Source organism: Pistacia vera, unplaced genomic scaffold (genome assembly GCF_008641045.1).
Source record: "Pistacia vera cultivar Batoury unplaced genomic scaffold, PisVer_v2 Contig417, whole genome shotgun sequence".
NCBI classification, from domain to species: domain Eukaryota; kingdom Viridiplantae; phylum Streptophyta; class Magnoliopsida; order Sapindales; family Anacardiaceae; genus Pistacia; species Pistacia vera.
In genome coordinates, this window is record NW_022196243.1 from 60,601 (window position 1) to 81,787 (window position 21,187).

Here is a 21,187-nt window from a genome sequence, read left to right on the forward strand (position 1 = left end):
ATATTTTTGTTTGACATCACTTTTGCCTTGTAGGTTCTCAAAAGTCAGTTGTTTATTGATAAGTTTATTGAGAAAGAACAATATAGTTTTCTGGATTATATTTCTAGTGGCTTTGAGCTAAAGTTTATGGTTGCAGTTGACTTTACAGGTAAATAAACCTTGACATTCTAGTAAGAACATATATTATATTCTATTGACCGTATGTTATATAATTTATTTGGTTTTGAACTTTTTTTCTTTTTTACCGGTTTATGCTTTTAATACATAATCATCTAGCTTCAAATGGAAATCCTCGAAATCCAGACTCTTTGCACTACATTGACCCTTCAGGCCGATTGAATTCTTACCAGCAGGTAAGATTATGGTGTGAACTCAGGAGATTACAGTATCACTTAGTAAAACACCCTTAAGTATGCTTGTAAGTTACCAAATAATCATTGGTATAAAAGCTGCCCCTTAAAAATGTCTCTGACTTCAAATTCTTTTTCAACTTCAACTGTCCAAGTTGATTTTTTTTTTTCTTCCACCTTTTATTCATATTATCCCCACTCTTCCACAGCCTTTATTTGAGTGGAATTTGTTCCCGACAAACCCCTTGTAAAACCACAGCAGGCTTGTCAACTATACTAAGCTAGTATTCAAAATTTAGCTGAAATTGAATGCAAGCCATTTTTCAAAATTTTTTAGTTTGTATAAAAATTTGAAAGAAGACATCATTGGCTAGTGAATTGGCTAATTGGTTTTTAACAAAATCTTTTGCAGGCTATAATGGAAGTAGGGGAGGTCATACAATTTTATGATTCTGACAGACGCTTTCCTGCTTGGGGATTTGGAGGGAGAACAGTTGATGGTACTATATCACATTGTTTTAACCTGAATGGAAGTGCCAGTGACTTTGAGGTAAGAGGTTGCTAGAGTTTTTAGCTTTTTGCTATGATATCTCTTTCAAGTTGTTGATTTGGTTAGCAAACCTTCATGTTTTTCTCTACCAGACAGAAAATTTTGCTTATTATTTAATTTTCAAACAAGTCAATGTCAATAATGAGAAAAAAGAAATTACTTTTCTGATGTCACTTCTTTACCTGGTCCTTGGGCATTTGTTTGTTCATTCTGTGTCTCCATCTTTGATTTGCTTATCTACTCAGAAGTGAGAAAAGTAAGTGCTCATCAATTCAGATAAACAACATCTACTTCGGTTTTACGTAGCAGCTTTATCTATTCTTTAATTTTGTTACTACGGTTAAGGTATAGTGAACATTATTATCATTTTATTGAGAATAATATGAAGAGGATCCATGTTCCAGTTAGTGTTGCTTATTTTACAGGATTCTCTTATTATTGCACCCCCTTCCATATGGGCTTATATTCCTTGAAAACCTCATGAGTGGATCTGTCCAAAGTGACTTACACCTGAATTTTTCTTTCTCCATTTCAATAACAGTTGATTTTCTTATCTAACAGGTTGAAGGAGTTGAAGGCATCATGGCTGCTTACGGGAATGCTCTCCACAATGTTTCTCTGGCAGGACCCACTTTATTCGGTCAGGTGATAAACGTGGCTGCACAAATTGCTGGTCAGTCCACCTCAGGTGACAGAAGCAAGTATTTTGTCTTGCTCATTATAACGGTAAATAGAATTATAACTTCTCACAGTTACCTTTTTCTTCATTCAGAATTCCATCTTTGTGATTAATCAATATGGAACCTTTTCTAGGATGGAGTTGTGACAGATCTTCAAGAAACCAAAGATGCTTTGGTGAGAGCATCTGATCTTCCCCTTTCAATTCTTATCGTTGGAGTGGGACGTGCAGATTTTACACAAATGGAGGTATACCATTGTTTTTCTAAATTCAATCTTTCTGAAATTTTCCTTTATTAGCATATTGCACCTTCTATTACCTTACTTTTAGATGGTCTAAATCATTACAAATTTTTAGATTCTTGATGCTGATAAGGGTCATCGGTTAGAAAGCTCTACAGGTCGGGTAGCTACGCGAGACATCGTACAATTTGTTCCAATGCGAGAAGTTCAAAGTGAGTGCAAATATATTCACCTGTCTTGCTGCGATGATTTCAATATTAACACTAATATTCCATTAACAAAAGAACTTATTAAACGCTTTTCAAACGTGAATATTGTAGCGAAAGCTTTTTGGTCCAAAATCATATTCTCATTGTATAATGTATAATGCTTTAAGTAACAACTTGATTGTGTTTTGACAGGAGGACAAATTTCTGTTGTTCAAGCACTTTTGGAAGAGTTGCCCGGACAGTTTTTGAGCTACATGCGATGTAGAGATATCAAACCATTCAATCTTCACGTGGCCGAAACTCCTTGAAAAACCACCAAAATTTCAAAATTAGAGTAAATATGTTAGTATTATAATAACTGTTCAGAAGTAGTAGGAATTGATGGTATAGATATTAGGAAACTAGGTTTTGTTTTTTGTTTATATATATATATATATATATATATATATTGGGGGTGTCCGGATCAGCTTGCGTGTACTTTAATTAATCTCTGGAGGCTCTAGAACTATCGGTCGGGTAAGAGTTCTAATGGTTACCCCAATTAGTAGCTATGAGGACTCAAACTCAAGAGATCATGTTAGATCCTCCTCTTGTTCTTTTACCATCAAAGGGTCTCGGAATTTCTATAGCTACATTTCATGATTTGAGCAGGTGTAAATATTTGATTGTTTGTATATGATATGAATTATATGTTTTTTAGTTAGGTTTAATGTATGTGCATGGTTAAGCTGTTTATACATGCATGGAATTATACGAAATTGTGAGGGCAATTAGATCAAATTTCTGTTGTTTCTTTGGTGCTAGCCGAACAAGTCATGATTTAATTGATTGATTTCATCGTTTGCATTTGATAAATTAATCTAACCAAGTAGTAGCCTCTGCTTTAAAATCCGGACTGGACTGGCCGATTCGATCGGGACTTGGCCTTAATTACGGTTCGAGTTAACATGAAAACTAGAAAAGTCATAAAACCTGCTTTAGATCGGTAATAGATCGGAGGAACAGTACAAAACCGTTGGTCTGATCGGTCTAGATTTTAAAACAGTTCACTATTTTGGGGTAATCTGATTCCTAATTCTTAAATCAGATTTACAGCACTATTTCATTCTCTATTTCATTGTGTCAGCAGTCATTCTTCATTTTATTTCAATATCATTTTCATCTCAAAAGACCAGATTGTATCTTTTATTTTTATCTTCTATCCTTTTTTACTTACTCTAAAATCTACCATGTAAAGAAGAAGAAGTAAGGGGAGGGGAAGGAAGAAGAAAGAGAAGAGGAGACGAAGAAGAATAGAGGAAGGAAGAAGATTAGAAGAAGGAGAAGAGGAGACGAAAAGAAACTGAGAAAGAGGAAGGAAGAAGAAAGAGGAGAAAAAAAAGTTAAGGAGAAAGAGGGGAAAGGGGATAGAAGAAAGAAGAAAGTGATGGGAGCTTAAAAAAAAAAAAAAAAAGAAGAAGAAGAAATTGATAGGGGAAGAGAAAAAAGGAGAAAGGTGAAAGTGATGGGGGAGAGAGAAAAAAATAATTAATAATAAAAATTATAAGTTATTTCATGCATACAGGGACGTGTTAATTTTAGGAGTATATTTACATGTTTTTAAACTTATAAGGACTGAAAAATTATTCAGAGATGTGTCTATTGTATACCGATCATTCGAGAACTGGTCCTTTGACGGGTTAAGGAATGGTCCGATTTTTTAAACAATGACAGTAGCCATGAAATGTCAAATCGATGCTGTACAATATTTTAAATTGGTAAAAATAGAAGGCAATTTATATGTATGAAGCTACACTTCCAAGACAGACTATTTAAGAGTCAGTAGTGAAATGTCATTGCATCGTACGAAGAGAATTAGAAATATTAATTCGTATCTGCTTCGAATTCCCATGCATTCTTCTTGTGGATTTTGTTTTGTTCCTCCATTAGATATTTAGATTCAAGACTCACAGTTCCAATTTGTGATACTTCAACAGTATTGTCTTCTCATTGTATAATGTATAATGCTTTAATCAACAAATTCATTGTGCTTCGGACAGGATGCAAATTTCTGCTGTTAAAAGAGTTTGTGGGTAGTTTTTCACTAAACATGTTAAAATTACCACTGCACAGATAGCGTAGTAAATCTGGTAAAGATATTAGGAAAATATTTTCATTGCTACATTATTGAATAATTTGATTGACTGTAAAGATGATGAAATTTGTTTTTATCAGCTATATTTTTGCCTACATGTTTGCAGACAAGGNCCTTTACCGTTTGGACATTTTTTGTTAATTTAGACAAAATAGGGGTAAAATGATCATAACAATTTAAAAATAAGTAAATAATTAATTAAAAAAAAAAACTAAAAACTTCAAAATTTAAACAACCTAAAACCCTACAAGTTTTAAAATCGTAGCCCTCCTTTTTCAGTTTTTCACCTTTTTGTCTTCCACTGCCATTGCCGCCCCTCTCCCTGTCCTTCACGGAAACAGCTGCCGCTCCCTCTTCCATCTCCCACAATCATCGGTCCTCTTTCCATCCCTCACCCACATCTGCTGCTACTTCCTCCATTTCCTACAATTGTTAGCCCCTCTCTCCCTCCCTCACCCACTGTCGCCACCTCTCTCTCTCAATCATCCATCTCTCCTTGATTAAGTATTTCTTTCAATCTCAATTCAGGTTTGGTTTTTGTGGGGTTTTGTTGATAAAGTAAGTCTTGAAGAGGGGTGGTGGTGAATTCATTTTGTTGTAAAAATTAACTAAAATCTAACTTATCAGTTTTCGTTTTGTGTGGCTCATTACAATGGTAAATATAGTTACGACTTCGTCTTACACCGTTGTTCTTCTAACTCAACCTACCCCATGGAAGATTTAGTTTACTATACATTGTCTAAGCAATTACTTATTTTCAGATTCTTGATGCTGATAACGGCAACCGATTAGAAAGTTCTACAGGTCGGGTAGCTATGAGAGACATTGTACAATTTGTTCCTATGCGAGAAGTTCAAAGTGAGTGCATATTGCACCTCTCTCATCTTAAAATTAGTCCATTATTACATTTTACATGTTTTTCAAGTGCCGAACTTGTTACAAACGTTGTTTGGTTACTTCATTAGATTGTTTCCATGATATAAGACTCTCAGTTTAATTTGTGAGCTTGAAATAAAAATTCTTCTCAAGGTATAATGTATAATGCTTTAGTTAACAACTTGATTGTGTTTTGTACAGGAGGACAAATTGCTGTTGTTCAAGCACTTTTGGAAGAGCTGCCTGGACAGTTTTTGAGTTACGTGCGATGGAGAGATAACAAACCACTCAATTTTCACGCGGCCCGGCCCCAAACACCTGCTTTATAAAATTCCAAAGTCAGAGGATTGTACTGTTCATATGTAGTAGCTACATTGATGAGTTGTGCTGGTGAAGTTTGACTTTGCTGCTGCATAGGCTGCCATTTTGATCTGTGTACTTCGAAGAAGCTAACTGAAGTAGCTAACTTCAGCTAGCTTCTTCTTCTCTTAACTACTTAACTGTATATATATACACTGAAGTATGTTGTATTCGGTGGTCAAGAATCAACAAATAGAATTACAATTCTTTCTTGAATTTTCTCCCAACTTTCAGTTGCTTTCCAAAAGCTCACAGGAATTACAATATGCTTAAATATGTACGCACATTATTATTATTATTATTATTATTATTTGGGTAAATGGAAATAGTATGAAGAATGAAAGAATGACACCCCAAAAAGAGAGTCTCTACATGAGTTTATGAGCCCTGGACATTCCCAGGAACCAATCAAAAAAAACCAGCACAAGAAGACAAGCATTTACAATCCTGAATACCAGCGAGCTAAAACTCGCAAAGGCCTAAAACAGCAGACCAGCAGCACAAAAAGGGCAGGCCTTGCGACAAATAAAAAAAACAGCCTGTACAAATTTACATATGGAGCAGCTAACAGAAAGGACTCCCAGCATGTCCACATATCAGCAACAGCATGCACAACTGTCTAAAATATGTTCGCACATTTCATATTTTCTAAAATAGGAATCGCAATTTGTATTCTTAATTGCTAAGAAAAGATAAAAATGGGAAGAGTGGAGGAATAATCGTGTACGAAAAGGTACAAAACAAGGAAGCAGGCTTCTAGGAGTAGAGAAGAGAGAAAGAGTATGCAGTGACGACATCACTTCCTTTTTTTAAGTAACAAAACCCCATTCCACCAAAACCTCGCTCCGTCTCTCTTTCTTGTATTCGACTTGAAGAAAATAATGACGGAAAGTGGAGAAGCGTCTAGTGGTCTGCCACATGAGCCATCAGGGCCTGTCACTTTTAAGCTTGTTTTCAGCAGCTTGGTTGCCGTTTGCGGCTCATATGTTTATGGACATGCGGTAAGTTTAATTATGTATAATATTAATCTGAAAACGCGATTATTTCATATTGAAGATGAATTATTTGATTTGCAGGTGGGATATTCATCGCCGGCTGAGTCTGGAATAGTTGATGACCTTGGCCTGACTACGGCACAGGTGAGTTTCAGTACTCACTAATTGAACTGTTACTGTGATGTTAAGGTTAATGAAGTTTGTTTAAGCACAAGTTTTTGTAAAATATTTCACAGTTACTGATTAACTATGCTTGTACATTTTTCAGTATGCAGTTTTCAGCTCAATATTGACAATTGGAGCAATGTTAGGAGCAGTTATAAGTGGGGAATTGCAGACTTCATTGGCGAAGATGGGTAAGTTTCTAGATCCTTAGTGTTTATAGATTTTCTTTTCCATTATCAGTGATTAATATGAATGATGTTGTACACAGGCAATGGGAATTTCAGAATTGATTGCATATCTGGTTGGGTTTCAATGATACGCTAAGGTTTCTTATCTTTCCTTTTCCACCAAAGTTCTTTACTGAAGTGCATTTTGATGGCTTATGCATGGTAGTTCTTGAGCTTTCCTTAACACGATAGCTTTGATTGACAATACAAATTTTTCAATGTTGTTGACAGGATGCAACATGGCTAGACTTGGGAAGATTTATTTGGGATGTGGAATTGGACTTACTTCTTATTGCGTAATTATTATTCTAAGCTTCTATACCATTCAAACTGACAATTTCGTGATAAATTAATTAATAATGGTCATACTGCAATAATTGTCATCCAGGTTCCCATATGTTGCAGAAATTTCTCCTAAGCATGTTAGGGGTGCTTTTACTGCGCTAAATCCGGTACATAAATGTCCCCATTTTAGAAAATTTTGATAATGGTTCCCTCTTTGTTATTTGTTGATGGTCAAGGTTGATTAGGTGTTTGCATGATTATTTTGCAGATGTTTATAGGTTAGGCAATCTTTTTCTCGCGGTTCTTGTCAACTGGCAAACTTGGCTTTATAGGTCACTTCTACAGCTCTGTGATTGATTCTAATACAATGATGCCTAATTGTTACAAAAATAAAATTAGTTTGTATGTGTTACTTGCGAGAATTGTCCAGGACTAACACAACTTCCTTGCCTATACTTCATTCCAGAGTCCCCCAGATGGCGGTGAGTCTTACCCAAACTGATTTGGATATAATCATATAAAATGAAAAGAAATGCTACCAATTTCAGTAATACTGCAGCATTTCACATCGCCTGCAAATGGAGTGGAAATATTTGTTAATTTATAAAAGTTTGGATTATTTCAAAAAAGTAGATGTGTCTTCAGTTAAGACGTGTTAAGATCAAATTGACTAATTTAGGCGCCATTAGTTATAGTACTTCACAATATGCTGAAGAATGAGTGCAATGTCTGCAGGCAAAGTAGGTAAAATGAATGATGTTGAAGTTCTCTACAGCGCTTGGGGGACGGATGCTGATGTTGCACTAGAAGCCGCTGAAATCCAAGTAAAATTTCAGATGTTTCATGAGTACTTTTTCTGAGCTTCAAGTCACAGATACATTTCTTAAACTTTTTGAAATTAACGTTCTCAGCTTAGATACAGAAATGAGACAGGATTTTTTTTCTGAATTGGCAGGAACATAAGAATATCTAATCAGATGTCAGGAAGTGGATTTTTCAACATGTTCCAACGGAAATATCTTTATCACCGTTGTTAGTAAACCTTACTTCATTCATCCAAATCTTGCAGCAGTTGGTAATCCCTTATTCTATTTGCTTTATTAATGTTTCAAAACTGTTTCAGGTTGGAGTTGGCGATTGTATTCCAACGATTTGGGGGTTATTTTGGTTTGTGTTCTATGCAGCACCATTTTTAGGATGCTGGTAAACTATGTGAATCATTTTTATTCCCTAAGATAGATTTAAAGAAGTATATGGAATGTAGAAAGACTACACCGAATTTTTTATTTCACAATAGGCTTTCCGAGCAGGATGGGCACTATAGCATCTATTGTTCAGGTTAATTACAGCCTCATATGGTAATTCTAGCTAGTGGGTTGTTGATTGATTTAAAACTCAGCTATAGTGTTTCTCTGCAGGTTATGCAACTGTTTTGGGACTTTTCTTGATAGACAGGGCTGGAAGGAGACGCTATTACTGGTTAGAATGAACAAGAATCTTAATTTAATTTTGCAATTTGATTATTAACAGTAAACAAAAAAGCTGAATTACAAATGTTGCAGATTTCTACAGTGGGATCTTGCTTGGGTGTTTTCATTACAGGGGTCGGATATCTATTCAAGGTTCGGTTTATTGCAAATATTATACATTACCACTTTACTTACCTCCTCTGCCTGCCAGCTGCTACTCTTTTCCTTGTGGCTGTTGTTTCTGGTAATGACTTTTTGCTTTCATGTGGAGACCTTGGAGCTGAGAGGGAGCTCACCGCCTCGTTTGCCTTATTGGTGTATTGGTAATGAAGCTTGCTCATGCATTTGTTTTCTTATTCACTTATAGTATATAAAGGGGATAAATATGAGAGATGAAATTTATGTTTAGTAATTCAGGATCTCATATAATCCTCGTTGATATGTCTTTATTTATGGATTGTTGTTTGACTCTGCAAATCAGGGTTTTTTGGGACTTTTTCAACTTGGTCTAGGAGGAGTACCCGGTTATAATGTCAGAGGTAATGCATAGTATTTTCTCAGCTTTTGAGACAAACAAAACTTTAATGGTTGTACTAAATGATGGATTGTTGTTCAGATTTTTCCTATAAACATTAAGGGTCCAGGGGAAGTCTTGTTGTCCTTGTCAGTGGCTTGGATCCTGGATGTCTCTACACTTTCGTCTATGTGTGATTGGAGCCAATCAGGTGATGCCTCCCTCATTGCCCACTTCTTCTATCATTGTCACTAGAATAAAAAAGATCCTAGTGGTTTTGAGTTGAAGTTGCTGATTTATTTGTTTCTACATTATTCAGGAACATTCTTCATTATGTAGCGTATGTGTCTTGGTGTTCTATCATTGCAAAGCTGGTGCCAGAAACCAAGGATCGAACATTAGAAGAAATACAAGAATAAAGATGAATGGTTCCCACTAAGAGAGAACTACCAAAAGTTAGCAGGATACAACAACACACTACGATCTTTGGGAGACCTTGAGTGTGTGTTATATATATATAATATAGATAATTATAGTATAGTAGATATAATCATCTATATAAGTATAAAGACGAGAAGTACTGAAGGAGGAGTGAAGGGAGAGGTGCGACGAGAGAGTAAATTTGTAATTAAGACGTCATATAATCTAATAGAAGTGTATTATATATTAATGTTCTGAATGGTGCAACTCTCATCTACTTAATTTAGAAGTACATATCACATTCAAACTCCATATTATTTCTTCATTTACATACATCCCCACTCTCACAATTTCAGGATTCACGTTCGAGAGTATATAGTAGACTGAATAATGTTTAACAAAGAATTAGTCTGATAATGTAAATATTGTTTCATCAATATCTTAATGAATAATTTAGATCATTGGAAAGAGATCACTTTATTTGTTATAAACTTTCCATACAATTTTCAATCTGTATGTATTAATTTCCATTAAAGTTCTGTGTCTCTAGCTTAAAGTGTTGATAATGCTCTCTAATTATTAATTATTAGCAATCGGAGACCACGTCCTCACTTTAATTTACTAATTTATTACACACATCAAACTTACGTACGTAGTTTAACAAAATGGTAAAGAATTAGATGATGTGAGTAATATAATATGTGTCATCATCCATTCATTAATAACCAATCCATAACTTGGAAATTACCAGACACTGAGAGGAGGAAAGATGGGGGGTCAGGGAGACTTTTCTTCTTATCTTTAAATCAATTCTTTTATTGGTTGAGTGATGATTTCTGAGATATTGTGATTAATTATAATATAAATTAGCTGTATATAGTTTAGTGTTATCTATGGATTGATTAAATCTCAATTAATTAACATATATTTTAGTTTATATATATACAAGATTCATTTGGAGGGAAAAACATTACAATCATCAGAGAAAATCAACTGAAGTTTCCTATGTATGATGGTGAAAATCCAAGTGGGTCAATATACAAATATAAATGATGGTGAATTTGGCGTCAATTCATTTGGAGGGAAAAACATTATAATGGTTCCAAAGATAGTAAACTAGTTCAAAAGAATTGAATAAGAAATCTTTCTCTAATGATTTGATTTTACGATTTGGACCTGGAGAATTTGATAATTATGTGGGGCAACTAGCTAAGCACAAGCAAGTTACTACAGTGAGGCAGTACCAAGAGTAATTTGGACTACTAATGGGGAGAACTAGAGGTTTAAATGAGAAATTCTTCGTCAATTGCTTTGTTAATGGACTAAAGGATGCTATAAGAACATGCTGATATGTTTCGGTCCACTTCTCCTTCACAAGCTATCAAGTTGGCATATTAATTTACAAGAAAAAATAAAGGAGGCAGTTATTAAAAAGTCTCAAGCTACTTTAAAAATTCAATCAAGCACCATTACACAACTAAATCCATGACAAAAGAAATCATTCCTTTTATTATGCAGATATCAACAGCAGAGATACAAGAATGAAGGAATAAAAAACTGAGTTATTATTGTAATTAGAAGTACGTAATTGGTCATGTTTGTAAAAAGAAGTAGATTTGATTACTGAAAGTTGATCAACCTTAAGAATTTGTAGAAGAGAATGAAACTGAAGAGAACTAAAAAGAAGAGCCTATAATCTAAGTTCATGCTCTCATTAGAACAGTAGCACATCAAACAATGAGAATTTAAGGTAACATTAAAAAAATAATATTATAATTTTAATTGATTCGGGCAGTACACAATTTTCTAGATCCATTGTTAGCCAAAAGAAATAGTTTTTTAACATACAAAACTAGTCCATTTTGGGTAGTTATGACTTATGGAACGAAAATTTTGAGCAATTCTTTGTGCCACCAACTTAAACGGAACATGCAAGGAAGTGAGTTTCAAGCAGATATGAGATTATTACCCTTGGGTGGATGTGATCTAGTGTTGGGAATACAATGGTTGGCTGAGTTAGATCCAATTGGGTAGGTTCCAAAAATTCATAGATGGAGTTTAAGACTGATAGTAAACAACATGTGTTTAGGGGAGCTACTATAGGTCTGGTGACAATTGCTTTTGCAGATCAAATGAACAAGACTTTAAAACAGATAACCCTATTGAGTAGAAAAGTCAAAGTCCAAGTGCTGCCGTTTTAATAAGAAGAATGAAGAATGAGGTGCTGCCGTTTTAAGTAGAAATGTTAGCTACATGAATACACTGACGTTTATAGTGATAAAAGCTAGGGGTGTTCAAAAGAACCGATTGGAACCAGAATTGACAGGTACCCGGGGTTTGGCTCCAGTTCCTACCCAGAACCGGCTGTCAACGGGTAAGTTTCGATTCTAAATTTTTGAAACCGTTACTGTACGGTTCTGGTTCCTACAGTAGGAACCAGAACCAGAATCAAGAACCGAGACTCATATAAAATAAAATTAAAGAGTAGGGGATTAATAAAAACTTATATAGAAAAAGTAATGTGAAGACATTATATTTATATTTCATAACATTTAAAGTAAGTTAGTTTGACTTTTGAGAATCTACCTTTACAAAGTAATGGAGTTTGTAATTTTGAATACATTTATATTTATATTTCATAACATTTAAAGTAAGTTAGTTTGACTTTTGAGAATCTACCTTTACAAAGTAATGGAGTTTGTAATTTTGAATTTATAATTTGTAATTTCATTTTTCCTAACAAGTGCCAAGGGGGTATTTGTAAGTTTTTAAGGGTTTTTTTTTGCAATTTTAAAAACTTTTGGGGGTTGTTATTTTATAGGATACCCAGAACAGGAACCAGAACAGGAACCGTTGTTATAGGTTTTGGTTCTAGTTCCAAATTTCAAGGAACCGTCGGTTCTGGTTCCTTCAAAAAATGCAGAGTACTTGGAATCGAACACCCCTAATAAAAGCTACTGAATATATATACTGTTTTCGTACTCCTTCTCTACAGTTAGTTACACTTTACTAAATCAGTAAAAGATTTTTCGTTTCTTCTTGCTGTTTCTCTGTTTTTCTTATGTTCACAATTACTTCTTTTCATGGTATTAGAGCCATACTTGTGTCAATGGCGAACTCTGCAAGATCCTCCGATGTTCTCAACAACTCAAATGAGATGTTGAAACAATCAATCAATCGACCTACTGTAGCTCTAACAACAAGTTTACAAGTCATAAATCCAAAGTTAACTCAAAGTAACTACCGATTTTGGAGCTCTCAAGTTCTGTTTACAGTAGGCTCTCTTGAGCTTGAAGATCACCTTCTCAGTAGAGTTCTATGTCCCTTACCCCTCTTAATTTCTGATTCAGGAATTGAACATGACCTAGGTCAAACTAGTTGTGAAGTTAGGGCAAGTAGTGTTTCTATGAATGAGCAATTGAATCCAACCTACATATTGTGGAAGAGAACTGATAAATTTTTAGTCAATTGGCTTTCAGCGTCAATCTCAGAAGGTATGTTTAGGAATGTGTCAAAATGCTGAAGTGCCACTGAGATTTGGTTTGTGTTGGAAAATGAGTTCATCACAGACTCAAAAGCCAGATCCTTACACCTCAAAATCTTCTTCAGACAACACAAAAAGGAAACTAAGTGTAGGAGACTATATCAAGAAGATGAAGGAAATTGCTTAAAGTTTATCAGCCACCTTTCAAACTCCATATTGTTTCTTCATTTACATACATTCCCACTGTCACAATTTCAGGATTCACATTCGAGAGTATATAGTATACTGAATAATATTAACAAAGAATTAGTCTAATAATATTGTTTCATCGATATCTTAATGAATAATTCAGATTATTGGAAAGAGATCACTTTATTTGTTATAAACTTTCCATACAATTTTCAATCTGTATATATTAATTTCCATTAAAGTTCTGTGTCTCTAGCTTAAAGTGTTGATAATGCTCTCTAATTATTAATTATTAGCGTGTGGAGACCACGTTCTCACTTTAATTTACTAATTTATTACGCACATCAAAGCTACGTACATAGTTTAACAAAATGGTAAAGGATTATGTGAGTAATATAATATGTGTCATCATCCATTCATTAATAATCAATCCATAACTTGGAAATTACTAGAAATGAGAGGAGGAAAGATGGGGGGTCAGGGAGACTTTTCTTCTTGAGTGATGATTTCTGAGATATTGTGATTAATTATAATATAAATTAGCTGTATATAGTTTAGTGTTATCTATGGATTGATTAAATCTCAATTAATTAACATATATTTTAGCTTATATATATACAAGATGCTAAATCTACAGCGCCGCCAGATTAATTTCATCCATTTGCATTCATTATATATGTTTCAACGTTCTGATAAAACAAGATGCATGCATTACATGCAACTACAGTAAGACGCAGCCTCAGACTATTCACGGTCAAAGTTATGCAACTTCCTTGCAGACTACGAAGGGACTTAGAAATATATTATTCATTTCTGCCTGGAATTCTACACACATTAATCTAAAACATCATCCGGAACTAGAGATGATGTCATTATGCATACGTTAGTTCCATCGATCGAACTGCTTAAATTATTTGGTTCATTTTTGTTATGCCTAAAAATCAAGGTTGACATAAGCTGAGATTAGTCAGCACTAATCAGAATTCAAGAAAGTTTTGCACCATCCAAAGTTTGCCATGTCACTCAGAACAGAAAGAATGTATAGCTGTCAACAACTCAACCGACTCAAGTTTTATCTGTAAATGAATTTCGTTTACACACCTGTCCAAGCCCTATTTAATTTAAGGATATTTCTTAAATTCTCAATCAATGAGAAGACATGAGAGATTTGTACAACACCAATCTATTAGCGTAGGTGTCATAGAGCGAATCAGTTATTGTAAAATTGACTCTGTAATAATGTTTATTTATGAATAAAATGTATTTTATTATATATTGTATAAATCATATTTGTATATATTGATATATATCCTTAGGATGGTAGAACCGTGATGAGAGTATCAAGTGTTTCAAATCTTGATAATTATGCATGATACAACAACACACCACAAATCTTTGGGATATATATATATATATAGGGAGAGAAAGAGAGAGAGAGAGAGAGAGAGAATAAATTTGTAATTAAGACATCATATAATCTAATAGAAGTGTATTATATATGTATTAACGTTCTGAATGGTGCAACTCTCATCTACTTAATTTATAAGTATACATCACCTTTCAAACTCCATATTATTTATTCGTTTACGTACATTCCCACTCTCACAATTTATTCATCTACTTAGTTTAGTGTTATCTATGGATTAATTAAATCTCAAATACAAGATGCTAAATCTACTGCGCCGCCAGATTAATTTCATCCATTTGCATTCATTATATATGTTTCTACGTTCTGATAAAACAAGATGCATGCATTACGTGCAACTACAGTAATACGCAGCCTCAGACTATTCAGGGTCAAAGTTATGCAACTTCATTGCAGACTTAGAAATATATTATTCATATCAGCCTCATGTATAATTGTTGATTGGATTATATAACAAGTTGTTGGACTTGGAAGCAGTTGAAATTTCATTTCTATTTCCTCTTTTTCTAGGTAATAAACTTAATTTATTGCTTAATCAAGAAATTAATAATCACACATTGTCTTAATCTTTCTTGGTTGTTCACCAACAAACTGACTCCGACTGTGTTAATTTTAATTAACTAAGGTCCATGACAATATCTTTTTTTTTTTTTTAAACAAAGTGTTCGGTTCAGTCTCCCACTTAAATTGGATCATACTCAAAAGAGGCTACCACAACAACCCATATGATAATACTCGGAATATTCGGGAGAGACTAACGCAACAACTCACTGGGTAATACTTGGAAGATATTAGCGTAGCAACCCACCGAGTAATACTCCAAGGTCTAATACTAGGAAAAGACTAACGCAACAATTCATCGTCACTTTCTCTCATTTAAATTGCAGATACTCAGATAAAGAATCAAAATTCGTTCTAATAAACCATCTGAATTACCTATAGATGTTCAATTATAGTATCATTTGTGCTTAAGTTTCATATAATTGCTCAAAATTTAGATCATTGTAATAGTCCAGGTCATATAATATTACTAGGAAAATAATAGTCCTCCATGATCTTTCATTATAATTTACAAGCTTACTAAGAAAAACAATTAGTCTTGTTCTGAATTTTGTCTTAATATAACAACAAAAACAAATTGTTATTTTAATTTCACAAATTATGATAAAATTGAAGATAAATTTCTTCCAAATTTTATATTAGACAAAATAATTAATTAATCAGGTCGATCTTATCCAAAAGATATTGGCTGAATTGGTTATGATATTTTCTAAAGTTAATTCCGAAAAATATCTTTAGTACAAGGTAATTCAAGAGTCAAAAAATATATATACACTATAAAAATTTATTAAATTAACAAATACATCTACAATAATCCTTAAATTTGTTTATATTTATTTCTTACAATCTTGAATCTTGGTATAGTTATTCTTTAATTTATACTAAACGAATGTTTCTTGGCAATTTCCCGAAGCAACTGTGTGATTTAACTATATAAGAAGTTTCAGTCTCATGGATGGAACGCCAATTTTAATTTTCTAGGTTAAATTGAGGTTTCTTCGGATCAGAGAGGGATGGGACTTTGTTGGTCAGGTGATGTTGAAGGAGGAAAACAGGCTGTGGGTGGGGCCCAGCTCCAGCCCACTATGTCCCACAACAATTTTGGTGCTACCAACGACGCCATTGACTTCTTCTTCAGAGCTCGTGGTCTCACTGCTCTGTTCTCACAAATCGAGGTATCTTTATACAGGGACGAATCTTGGAATGTTATTCTCTTTTTTTTTTTCGTTGTCTTGGTTTTATTTTATGCCCAGGAATTTTAAATGAAACAGTACATTCTTTTACGAATTTAGCTACAGTGATTGTTCTTATCTAACCAGTATTTTGTAATATTCAAACACTAATTTAAAACAATTAGAACATTGATAATATTTTTATTTTTTATTTTTTAAGTTTGAAGGGTAGCAAAGGAGTTTTTATCAATTATTTAACCAAATTCTTTAAAGTGTCTGTAAATTTTTGGAATTATTTTACTTTGTAGTAATTTCTATGTGAGAGTTGAATTTATTTTGATGTTTGATATCTTGATGAGGTTGGTTTGGTGTTCTATTACATGGGTTCTGTAACAGTAATTAGTGAGAAAACGGAGGAACCTTTGCATACAAGGGAAGTTTGTTCTGTTCAGATGTTTGATGTTGAATTTATTTTGATGTTTGATGATTTATGATGAGCAAGTGCTTTGGTTATAGCCTAGAATTTAAACGGAGCAGTGATGGATTAGTATCCCATTCCCAGTATTGATTAGATGGTGCAGAAGCAATTTTACTGCTTGGTTCTGAGAAATGCAATATGATCAAAAAGTTAAAACCTAGCAGGCTTATGAATATACGAGGCTCTGGTCATCATTCATCACTAAGTTTATGAAACTAATTTCTTGAGGAATTTTTAATTGATGCGACTCCTGTACAAGTCTTTGCATGTGTTCTGGAGGTTGACTTTTCTGTTACATGTTTTGAAGTTGGCGGATGCTTCCCAAGATGAAACATAGATTTGTAGATGGTCTTCAAACATGTGAGGATAAGAAAAGGCCATTAAGCTAAATATTAAATCTGCCCTGACATCGAAATGCAGCAAGAGCACAAGAAATATGAAGTTTAGACGGTATAATTTACAGGATAAATCATGTGTATCCTGGACCATCGATTGCTTTTTATGTTTTTTTTATTGATTTGGTCCTTTTCTGAGGGACTACCTGGGTTCATCTGTTTGTAACCTTTACTCCTGGGCACAAGAGACAGTCATATGCTACCAAAATAAGTGGACCCTTCTAATCAAAATGTGCTATGAAGAGTTAGAAAATATAATTTGTGTACGGCTTCTCTATGTGACAGATTATTTCCAGTCAGTTAACCAACCAACATCATATAACTAACAAGGGTGGGATCTATCTATGTTTTAATTGGAGATAGTTCATGTATATCTATTTTCCGTTTCTAATTGATTCATGTAACTTGATTATTTCTTGTAGTTATCTCTATCTGCTTCAAAATTACTTGATCGAGACATAACATCAAAGGTGTGTTCATACTATCATTATCTTTATTCCTAATAAAGGCACGTTCATGTTACTGGAGTCTTAACATATAATTCTACCTCTGAGGAAAGTTTGTCTATATATAATTATACTAGCTTTGTATTTTCTATTTCATTAAAGAGCTCTTAAGGTTATGACATACTTATAGACCTTTCTTTATCGTAGAGCGATCCTATGACAGTTGTTTATATGAAGAAAAGAAATGGGACACTAGAAGAAATAGGACGTACAGAAGTCATTATGAACAACCTGAATCCTTCTTGGATTGAAAAAATCTCAATCGCTTACCAATTTGAGATTGTCCAACTACTGGTGTAAGATTATCATAAAATCTTAAGCTTATTATTTATTATTATTATTATCTTAATAGAGCTTTCACATCTCATAAGTCATGTTTTGCTTTGACATTTTCTCATGTTTCTGTCTTTCTTTATTTTTTTTTTTTTCATTTTCCAGCTTTCATGTGTATGATGTTGATACCAAGTACCATAATCTACCCGTGAAGGTATATCAGAATTTCTACTTTAACGTTGTATTTATTTTACATGATCCAGGTTTGAGATATTTTCATTTAGACCATGTTTTACTGAGCAGGAAAATTTAAGGTTGCAAGGGCAACTGACAATTTGTTTTCCAGAATAGAAGGTTGATCCATGTTAATTTACTAGTTCTATTTTGAAAGATAACTACAATGGAATGATTTCTTACTTGACTTGTAGAAGTTGTATAAAGAATGACCCAAATGATTTAGTGGAAATAGTAATTAAACGTTGGACACATCCACTAAAGGACAAGTTTGAAAACAAACTATGCAATCATGAGACAGCCAAAAGTGGCAACATAAAAAATGACCATAACTGTCCAAAGGCTCCCAACAGTCAACTGAAAACGTAGCCCAAAATTCCCTCTAAATTTAAATGAATGAAGAAGGAAGGAGGATGTCGAAAACAAGAAAAAGCTAGCATGTATGCATGCATATAATTTTGATTGAATGAGAAGAAGATTCTTTAGTTGTAGTTATCAGGAAATGTTTGCTCAAAACAATTAGGCAAACCATAGATTGATGGTCTTCATATCATTTTAGATGGTAAAAGTCCTTCCTTGAAGTTTGTGTTTCATATGACTGTATGCAAATGAAGATCACATGAACAATCTAGATGGATGGATTTTTAAACACTGAGAGGAATATGTTGGATTAGATCAAGAAATGAACTTCAAACTGAATTAATGAGAAAGTTACGAGACAAGGGAAAGCAATAGAATTCTAAGTGTTCATATGACCTTTGCTGCATGGTCCCAAATAACTTTAAATCATTGTTATCTCATAATGAAGCAATCGAAGTTTAAACTTCTTGAGTTGTGTTTTGCATAGCTTAAGTAAAGATCAGGACTTCTTGGAAACCCAGTTGTGCCTTGTCTGAAGTAAGTTCGTTATCATTTTTTTGTTTTCTTTTTTATTCAAAATATATAGTTGATTTATTGAATGGGTTAAAACATGTGCATAGATCCATTTCAATGCCCATTGCTAACATTCTTCTTTTTAATTTTAATAAAGGAATAAACTGATAAAGATATTTTCTTTCTTAACCTTCATTATGGTAAACTTTTTTGAATGACTACATTCATGACCATGTTGGTGCTCGAAGAGGAGCTGGTTTTGTTTTGATAAATGCTAAAGTTGGACATTAGTGGTTTCACATGTGTCCAAAGCCTTGCTCATCATGTATTCACTAACAGGTTCTCCATTTTTACCTATTTTCTGTGGCAGATAATTACCAAACCAAGTCGGACTTAACCATAAAACTTGGTATGAAAATAGACCAGGAGTTCCAAGAAACTTGGGGACACCTCTGTCATCGTCTGAGGAAACAGTTGCGTTCTAAGAGTGTTGTGCAATACATTCCGCTGCTCCCCGTTTAGAAAATGTGGACCTGTTTTCCGAAAGTGTATGTATTAAAGCAGCTACTATTATCACTAATTTTACGCTTTTATTTCGTAATTCTTATTTGTTCTTCTTTTAAATCCATTCTAAGAAACTAGAATTGTTGAAATGGAGATCCATTCCATCTGCAAGACAGAAGTAAACAACAACTTGAATCCCATTTGGAGGCCATTAACTCTGAGCATGCAGCAATTTGGAAGCAAGGCAGCTGTTACTTCTCACATTTCTATTAAAATTAGAGGATGTTTGGTGCAAGAAGAATCTAGCTATGACATTTTTCATTGATGCAGGATAACCGTTAATATTGAACTGTTGATTTCAATAGCAGTTGAAATCATATACTATAGGGTAACATTGAATTTCTGTGGTCATTAACTTTTCTAGTTTTTTGTTACCTTTTTGATGATGTAGACCGTAATTTATATCATCAGTAATTCAAAATCAATTGGAGATTTGGAGAACTTCATCAGCGAAGAACGGGTGCAAATCTCATTAAACATCTGCTCATCGTGGTCGTGAAAAGGTGTTTATTCATCTAAATTATAATAAATTTCACTTTCTTGTTTACACACTTTTGCCTTATAGGTTCTGAAAGGTCAATTGTTTGTTGATAAGTTTATTGAGAAAGAGCATATAGTTTTCTGGATTATATTCGATGGCTTCGAGCTGAATTTTATGGTTGCAGTTGACTTTACAGGTAAGTAATATTTGCCCTTCTAATAAGAAAATATGTTATATACTGACTATATATCATGTAATAGTTTTTCTTGTTCTGTACTTGACCTTTTTTCCTTTAATTTGATCTGTTTTTTCTTATTTCATGTTCTATCTTTATACATATTATCCAGCTTCAAATGGAAATCCTCGAAATCAGACTCTTTGCACTAATTGATCCTTATGCCGTAAATTCCTACCAACAGGTAAGGTTAAGCTATCGCTCGTGAAGATCTCTGAACATTATTAATTCGTTTTATAAGAACATGAATACAAGGTTACGTATCATTTAGTTAAATATCATGGATATTTCTGCGAGTTACCAAACAATCATCTGTTACAATATTTGCCCTTAAAAATGGTACTGACCTCACTATCTAAGCTGATTGATGTTTTGTCTGTTTCCTTTTACTCTATCATACACTACGCTCTTTTAGTGAATTCTATCTAAAACTCAAAATTAAAGAGCATTTACCAACCAACTACCTAGTTATTCACATTCTAGTCAAACTGAAAATATTTAATTTAAATTTGTTTAACTTTGCATAAAAAATGTAAGAGACCGGCTTTGGTAGTAAGCAGCGACTGAATTTTGTGACAAATATTTTACAGGCTATAATGAAGTTGGGGAGTTACAATTTTATGATTCTGACAAACGCTTTCCAGCTTGGGGGTTTGGAGGGAGGACATTTGACGGAATCATTCACATTGTTTTAACCTGAATGGAAGTTCGATGGCTTTGAGGTGAGAGGGACTAAAGTTTGTGGCTTTGGTGTGATGCTCTTAAGTGGTTAATTGGTTGACATTCAATTCTAGCCATACTCTACAGAACAGAAATTTTTTTTATTTTAACTTCTTCCTTT

At 33.7% G+C, this 21,187-nt stretch overlaps 2 protein-coding genes and 1 pseudogene across 3 annotated transcripts; all 3 read left to right on the forward strand.

The window, feature by feature from the left end:
• Nucleotides 1-12: 12 nt before the first annotated feature.
• On the forward strand, nt 13-2,729 carry LOC116142710 (protein BONZAI 1-like). Of its 2 annotated transcripts, XM_031428123.1 has the most exons (7): nt 13-148; nt 277-353; nt 763-900; nt 1,462-1,626; nt 1,714-1,827; nt 1,937-2,033; nt 2,223-2,729. In XM_031428123.1, the coding sequence occupies exons 1-7, from the start codon at nt 127-129 to the stop codon at nt 2,336-2,338; spliced, it is 729 nt and encodes a 242-aa protein (XP_031283983.1). In that variant the 5' UTR covers nt 13-126; the 3' UTR covers nt 2,339-2,729. The 2 variants fall into 2 exon arrangements, with proteins under 2 accessions (XP_031283983.1, XP_031283984.1); XM_031428124.1 differs by lacking the exon at nt 277-353 and having other exon boundaries at nt 44-148.
• Nucleotides 2,730-6,281: 3,552 nt separating this feature from the next.
• LOC116142712 (sugar transporter ERD6-like 5) lies at nt 6,282-9,474 on the forward strand. The gene is made up of 12 exons (XM_031428126.1): nt 6,282-6,401; nt 6,477-6,539; nt 6,664-6,751; nt 6,829-6,866; nt 7,019-7,083; nt 7,176-7,239; nt 7,341-7,350; nt 7,808-7,896; nt 8,196-8,275; nt 8,491-8,551; nt 8,635-8,864; nt 9,375-9,474. The coding sequence occupies exons 1-12, from the start codon at nt 6,282-6,284 to the stop codon at nt 9,472-9,474; spliced, it is 1,008 nt and encodes a 335-aa protein (XP_031283986.1).
• A 6,674-nt stretch (nt 9,475-16,148) lies between these two features.
• LOC116142713 lies at nt 16,149-20,502 on the forward strand (annotated as a pseudogene).
• Nucleotides 20,503-21,187: the final 685 nt, after the last annotated feature.

Excerpts from the sequence above, each read along its gene's own strand:
- LOC116142710 (XM_031428123.1), top strand. The coding sequence starts at position 127 with ATGGTTGCAGTTGACTTTACAG. Across the intron at positions 1,627-1,713 it reads TTGTCTTGCTCATTATAACG|GATGGAGTTGTGACAGATCT; the intron begins GTAAATAGAATT and ends AACCTTTTCTAG. Across the intron at positions 2,034-2,222 it reads TCCAATGCGAGAAGTTCAAA|GAGGACAAATTTCTGTTGTT; the intron begins GTGAGTGCAAAT and ends GTGTTTTGACAG.
- LOC116142712 (XM_031428126.1), top strand. The coding sequence starts at position 6,282 with ATGACGGAAAGTGGAGAAGCGTCTAGTGGTCTGCCACATGAGCCATCA. Across the intron at positions 6,752-6,828 it reads GACTTCATTGGCGAAGATGG|GCAATGGGAATTTCAGAATT; the intron begins GTAAGTTTCTAG and ends TGTTGTACACAG. Across the intron at positions 8,552-8,634 it reads GGAAGGAGACGCTATTACTG|ATTTCTACAGTGGGATCTTG; the intron begins GTTAGAATGAAC and ends CAAATGTTGCAG.